At 42.3% G+C, this 6,966-nt stretch overlaps 1 protein-coding gene across 8 annotated transcripts in view; it reads left to right on the top strand.

The window, feature by feature from the left end:
- Positions 1-6,966, top strand: part of ANAPC7 (anaphase promoting complex subunit 7) — a 58,303-nt gene continuing 51,337 nt past the window's right edge. For 7 of the 8 annotated variants that reach the window (XR_003585541.3, XR_003585542.3, XR_009597017.1 and 4 more), the window contains exons 1-2: positions 1-174; positions 5,433-5,619. Coding sequence is in view for 1 of the 8 variants with exons in the window: in XM_004017360.4 (XP_004017409.2) it covers positions 74-174; positions 5,433-5,619 (288 nt within the window). In the remaining 7 variants the exon portion in view is untranslated. Of the gene's footprint in view, positions 175-2,210; positions 2,241-5,432; positions 5,620-6,966 lie in introns of all 8 variants that reach the window. The other variant, XR_009597020.1, reaches the window with a different exon arrangement.

The following is a 6,966-nucleotide window of genomic DNA, read 5'->3' as shown; positions in this document are numbered from 1 at the left end:
GGACTCTTCCCCAAGGAGCTTCAGCCGGCTTTTCGCGCTGCCGCCGCCGCTATCTGCGGCCTTTCTGGGCAGAATGAATGTGATAGACCATGTGCGAGACATGGCGGCCGCGGGGCTGCATTCCAACGTGCGGCTCCTCAGCAGCTTGTTACTTACAATGAGTAATAACAACCCGTGAGTTGAGGCGGGGAGCGGCCTGGGTCTCTGGAGAAAGTGGCGCCGGTTTGGGAGCGGGGACTGTGGGGGCCTGGGCATTGGCGGGAAGGAGCGGATGCGGGCTCCCGGCTGAGGTTCCGAGGTCAGCAAGGGCCTTGTCGGGCGCAGCAGGCTTAGGAACGCAAGTTGAGTTCGCCGGGTCCCCGCGTTGTGCAGGGCGCTGGGACGCGCTCCCTGCGGGAGATGCGGCGAGCGGCTGCTTGGAGAAATGAAGGCCGAGGCTCTGAGAATGACCCTGGCTAAGATTTCCAGGAAGTTGGAAGCAGAGGGTTCGCTAAGGCACTGTCGCCGGTCAGAGCGACAGTCACATCTCTGGGCTGACTCCTCTCTTCCCGAAGAACGTTTTCTCTCGCCCAGGCTCAAAGAAGCCTTGTCCTGGCCCCTGATTAAAATACTTCGTTTTTAGTTTTAGATCCTCGTCCCACGTCTGAGGTTGATTTTTCTTTTCCCCTTGAGTGTATCAGTAGCATTTGCTTTCTCGTTCGCGCAAACACCTGAAGACGGGAGACTTCCTGGGTGGGTGGGAGTGGCGCGTTTTTAAGGACCCGCAGTGACCCTTTGACGTTTTCAGATAGTCCATAGGATTGCAAAGAGTCCGACACGAGTAAAGTGACTTAGCACACATTGCGGATGAAGCGGTGGGTTATTTCTAGCCTTGACTGCTTGCCCCTTTGCTTAAATTTTTCATTGTGTTTAAATGAAAATTTCTTCCCACGGCCTATGAAGGCAAAGAGCTCTCTCCGACTCAGTCTTACCTACTCTGCTCTCTGTATTCGCTTCCCTGGTTATGCTCTTCTGTTACTTGAACACCCCAAGGTCTTTCTCAGCTCAGGGCTTTTGCGTTTACCATTCTGCTTGGAGTCCAACTCAGAGCTCCCTCCTTTAGGTTTCAACTCAGATATCCTTCCTAGAGAACTCTTGTCTGGCCGTCAGAATTGTTCCTGGCCCTCAGCATTCTATCTCTTTACCCTGTTGTATATTATACATCACTTTTTGTTTGTTTGTTTGAGATATCTTTGACTTGTTAGTTTCAGATGTGCAATATGATGATTTGTTATTTGTATATACTGTGAAATGATCACCATAGTAAGTCTAGCTAACATCTAACAACCCCACATAGTTACAGAAAAATATTTTTCTTGTGATGGGAACTTTTCTATATTCTTTTTTCTGTATTCTTCTTCTTAACACCTAATGAAGTCTGTAGTGTGCCTGTTGATGTGCAAAGAAAGTGCCTGCAACCTCACAAAGTTGAAACATGGTGTTCAAGTTGACACATTTAGTAAGTGGAGAAGCCACAATGTCTGGGTTTTGGTCCTTCTGACTCTAAAGTCTCATTCTGACCCTCCATAGTCTACTGTGTCAAGTGGCATTACAATCTACTCAGTGTGGACCGGTTTGCATTTGCTCTGGAAGCTGTCTGGGCCACTTAACTGTGTTGCAGCTGTTTTTCCCTGTTTGATTTCCACTAGTGTGCTTTTAGACCTCACTATGTGAGGCCCATCATTTTACCACCATCCACTTAGTGTTGACAGTGAGGAGCCCTGGTCTCTGTCAGCCTACTTTGTTTATTCTGGAGCCTTTCACCTGGTTCTTAGTGAGTTGTCAAAGTATACAGTGTCAAAAAAAAAAAAAAGTATAGTGTCAACCATTGGGAATTTATACACTGGTCAGTCATTATTCTTGGTTTTTCAGATGTTACAGGATAATTAGAAGGAGGTTGGTCTTCTGATTAGATTTAGCCCATTCTTCTTTATATTAGGCTGAACTGGCAGTTTCCTTCCTGCTTTCAGGAGGTGTTTAAATTCTGACCGTAATCATTTCTATTTTAAAGTTTATTACTTAATCTCCAGTATATACCATTAAAAAAAAAAAAAAAGAAAGCAGTATGAAGGGGTATGCAGATAAGTGTCTGCTCCGGAGTCTTGAACTTCACCCCACCTTTTCCCTTCTCTGGAGGCAACAAATTAACAGTTTTTCATGTATCATTTCAGAAATAACTTGTGGATGCAGTAAGTAGGCATGTAAGTTACAATATATAAACATCTGAATGCTTTCTCTGAGGGAAATATTATCAAATCAACTGTTTTCTTTCAAATCTTCAGTCGCTCAGTCGTGTCCGACTCTTTTGTGACCCCATGAATTGCAGCACGCCAGGCCTCCCTGTCCATCACCAACTCCCGGAGTTCACTCAAGCTCATGTCCATCAAGTCGGTGATGCCATCCAACCGTCTCATCCTCTCTCATCCCCTTCTCCTCCTGCCTCAAATCCCTCTTAGCATCAGGGTCTTTTCCAGTGAGTCAACTCTTCGCATGAGGTGGCCAAAGTATTGGAGTTTCAGCTTCAGCATCAGTCCTTCCTATGAACACCCAGGACTGATCTCCTTAAGGATGGACTGGTTGGATCTCCTTGCAGTCCAAGGGACTCTCAAGAGTCTTCTCCAACACCACAGTTCAGAAGCCTCAGTTCTTTTGTGCTCATCTTTCTTCACAGTCCAACTCTCAAATCCATACATGACCACTGGAAAAACCATAGCCTTAACTAGAGGGACCTTTGTTGGCAAAGTAATGTCTCTGCTATTCAATATGCTATCTAGGTTGGTCATAACTTTCCTTCCAAGGAGTAAGCATCTTTGAATTTCATGGCTGCAATCACCATCTGCAGTGATTTTGGAGCCCAAAAAAATAAAGTCTGACGCTGTTTCCACTGTTTCCCCATCTATTTGCCTTGAAGTTATCAGACCAGATGCCATGATCTTAGTTTCTGAATGTTGAGCTTTAAGCCAACTTTTTCACTCTCCTCTTTCGCTTTCATCACGAGGCTTTTGAGTTCCTCTTCACTTTCTGCCATAAGGGTGGTGTCATCTGCATATCTGAGGTTATTGATATTTCTCCGGGCAATCTTGATTCCAGCTTGTGTTTCTTCCAGTCCAGTGTTTCTCATGATGTACTCTGCATATATGTTAAATAAGCAGGGTGACAATATACAGCCTTGACATACTCCTTTTCCTATTTGGAACCAATCTGTTGTTTCATGTCCAGTTCTAACTGTTGCAGCCTGACCTGCATACAGGTTTCTCAAGAGGCAGGTCAGGTGGTCTGGTATTCCCATCTCTTTCAGAATTTTCCACAGTTTGTTGTGATCCACACAGTCAAAGGCTTTGGCACCGTCAATAAAGCAGAAATAGATGTTTTTCTGGAACTCTCTTGCTTTTTCCATGATCCAGTGTGTCTCCCTAAATAGAATGTCAGAGCTGGAATAGGTCTCAACTGTCTGAACTGTACCTTTCAATCCTTAACTTTTCTTTGTCACTTTATATTCAGTGTTTAGCCTATCCTTTTTTAAAATTATTTTGTATTAAGATAAAATTTGCATACCATCAGATTCATGCTTTTAAAGAATACATTTCTGTGGTTTTAAGTATATTCACAGAGTTGTACAACCATCACCAATGTTTGTTCTAAAGCATTTGTATTATCCCCAAAGAAACCCCAAATCAGTTAGTAGTCATAAATCCCACTTGCCCCAGCCTTTGGCAGTTACTAATCCGTGGTACCTGTTCTTGAGTATCCTTCATTTGCTGAGCAATTAACCATCTACAGAGTTCTTAGACTATTTTTTCTTTTTAAGTGGCAGCAGCTTGTGCCTGTCCGGAGAAGGCAATGGCACCCGACTCCTGCCTGGAAAATCCCATGGATGGAAGAGCCTCGAAGGCTGCAGTCCATGGGGTCGCTGAGGGTCGAAACGACTGAGCGAATTCACTTTCACTTTTCACTTTCATGCATTGGAGAAGGAAATGGCAACCCACTCCAGTGTTCTTGCGTGGAGACTCCCAGGGATGGGGGAGCCTAGTGGGCTGCCATCTATTGGGTCACACGGAGTTGGTCACAACTGAAGTGACTTAGCAGCAACAGCTTGTCCCTGTCAAAGAAAAAATGTAAATTTTAACTAGATGAGGGATGGGATTGGAGATTAAAAATACAAGTTTCCCATTAAGATTGGTGGACACTTCTGGCACCTATAACACTTGCAAGCAATATTCAATATTGAAGGGGACATTCTGAAATGTATTTCTTCTGTTACTATGTCCTTACACCCCTGAGACTCAAGGAAGTAATCTTCTAGTGCTAGTGAAGTTTATTTACTTGCTGCTGCTGTTTACTTACTAAGTCGTGTCCAATTCTTTGCTACCCCATGGATTGTAGCTTGTCAGGCTCCTCTTTTCGTGGGGTTTCCCAGGCAAGAATACTGAAGTAGGTTGCCATTTCCTCCTCCAGGGATCTTCCAGACCCAGGGATTGAACCTGTGTCTCCTGCTTGGCAGGTGGACTCTACTACTGAGCCACCTGGGAAGCCCCAGTAAAATTTACTTACATATGGAGAGAAAAACAGCTTCTATCAAATACAGCTAATCCTCTCATCTGTTCCATTCTGTCCCATTGGCTTGTCCTAGTCTTTTTCTGTATTTCAAATATTCCCATTTTCTTCAGTATTTGAAGAGTTTCAAATTCCCTCCAAACCTCTTTTTGTTAACACTTAGATAAAAAAGATTCAGAGTGGTGGGTTTCTCTTTTGCAGTTTTTTAACCCTTCTTTGGCAGTATTTGGTAATATTAAGTCATGATTGCTCTACTTTGTCTGTATTAGCCTGAAAACTCGATGTTACTGTGAGAGTATTAATTCTTAAGGGGGCTTGGGTTAAAGAGGGGGAGGAAAAGATGTACACCTGACCCTTGAGCAAGTTTCAGAGGAGGGTAGGAGGCTCACAGTCAAAAATTAATATATAACTTATATTTGGCTCTTTATGTATGCATTTCCTTTGAGTTTGCAGTTCTGCAAACATAGATTCTACCAAGATGGTATATACTCCTGTAGTGTGTGCTATTGAAAAAAGAAATCTACATATTGATGGACCCTGTAATTCAAGCCTGGTTTGTTCAAGGGTCAGCTGTATTAATATTTCTCTTTGTATATCTCTGTATTACTGAATTTGATTTAGAAGTATCATTATTTTCATAGTAAAGGAAAACAATTTAAGGCAATTTTCTACATATGTTGACAGTATTAACATGGAGTATGAGTCTTGGCTCTTTTTTTAGGGACTAGCAATTAAAGTAATTGCCTTTGTTTTTTGGCTTATGTAGACACTAAGGAGGGCGTTCTTTCTGACATTTCAAAATAACCCATGTAGGGGGTATACTTTCTTTGTTTTTCTAGTGAGTTATTCTCCCCATCTCAGAAGTACCAGCTTTTGGTGTATCATGCAGATTCTCTCTTTCATGATAAGGAGTATCGGAATGCTGTGAGTAAGTATACTATGGCTTTACAGCAAAAGAAAGCCCTAAGTAAAACTTCAAAAGTGAGACCTTCAACTGGAAATTCTGCATCCACTCCGCAGAGTCAGGTAATTGGAGATAGATGTGTGATATGTTTCTGGTTTGTTTGTATTGAGAGCAGGAGAGGTGGAAGGAATGTAAGACTGCTGATTAGATGTAGAAGATGTAAAATAAAAAGTAATTTTAAGGACTTCCCTGGTGGCTCAGTGGTAAAGAATCTGCCTGTCAGTGGAGGAGAAATGGGTTTGATCCCTGATCTGGAAAGATCCCACATGCCCCGGAGCAACTAAGCCCATGCACCATAACTATAGAGCCTGTGCTCTTGAGCCCACGTGCTCTAGAGCCTGTGGTTGACAAGATAAGCCACCACAATAAGTAGCCTGTGTACTGCAACTAGAGACCAGCCTGCCCCCCCGCCCCCCGCTGCTCACTGCAACTAGAGAAAAGCCTGCACAACAATGAAGATTCAGCACAGCCAGAAATAAATTAAAAAATTTTAAAGTAATTTTAAAGGGGAGCTGACTGGAGAAACAAAAGTTAAAAACCACTTAGGTACAAGAATTCATCCAACCAAGCACAAAGGGCTAAAAACAAAATTCACTCTGGATGAATTGAAAAATAGAATTATCTGGGCTCTAACCAAAGTCATGTATTATTCCTCCCTTTTATACAAACAGAGTTAAGTCTAAAATGGTTTTTTTTTTTTTTTTTTAAATTTCAAGATGTCAGTCAGTTCTTAGGATTGTGAATACCTGGGGAAATTCATATGAAATTATCTTACGAGTTCTTACTAGTTTTGGTTGCTTGATGATTAAATAAATGAAGGGTAAAAAACTAATTTCACCACTTGACAGTCATACCATTGCTAGATATTTACTGTAATTGATTCACAAAAGGTTTGCAAGGGTATATAAGTAAGGCTGCTTACTGTAGCACTGTTTATAATGGTAAGAAACTACAAGCAAAAGTGTTTATCAGTAGGATCTAGTTATAGTGTAGCCCTAGGATGGGATATTGAGGAAGTGAAATATAGCATTGTATGCGCTGATTTGGAAAGGCCTGTATATATTAGTAAATAAGCTTTTAAGCAGTGTGTTTACTCTTTCTGTTTAAAGGTGATAGTTATTTTTTTGGCCACACTTTGCTACTTGTGGGATCTTGGTTCCCCAACCAGGGGTTGAACCTGAACCCACCCTGGCCCTCTTGGCCGTGAAAGTGCGGAGTCCTAACCACTGGACTGCCAGAGAATTCCCTGAAGGGGATAGTTTATAGACATACATCCTGCTATATGCCTAAAATATATATGGGTAATATACATGGAAAATTTAGCATATGTGTGTGAAGAAAATTAACAAAACTTTATAGAGGGGGGGAACCTTGACTTTCAGTTTGAACCTGTCTTTAAATTGTACATA

Source organism: Ovis aries, chromosome 17, assembly GCF_016772045.2.
Source record: "Ovis aries strain OAR_USU_Benz2616 breed Rambouillet chromosome 17, ARS-UI_Ramb_v3.0, whole genome shotgun sequence".
Taxonomy (NCBI): domain Eukaryota; kingdom Metazoa; phylum Chordata; class Mammalia; order Artiodactyla; family Bovidae; genus Ovis; species Ovis aries.
The sequence above is the reverse complement of the archived record's forward strand: the minus strand, read 5'-3'. Positions and strand labels throughout refer to the sequence as shown.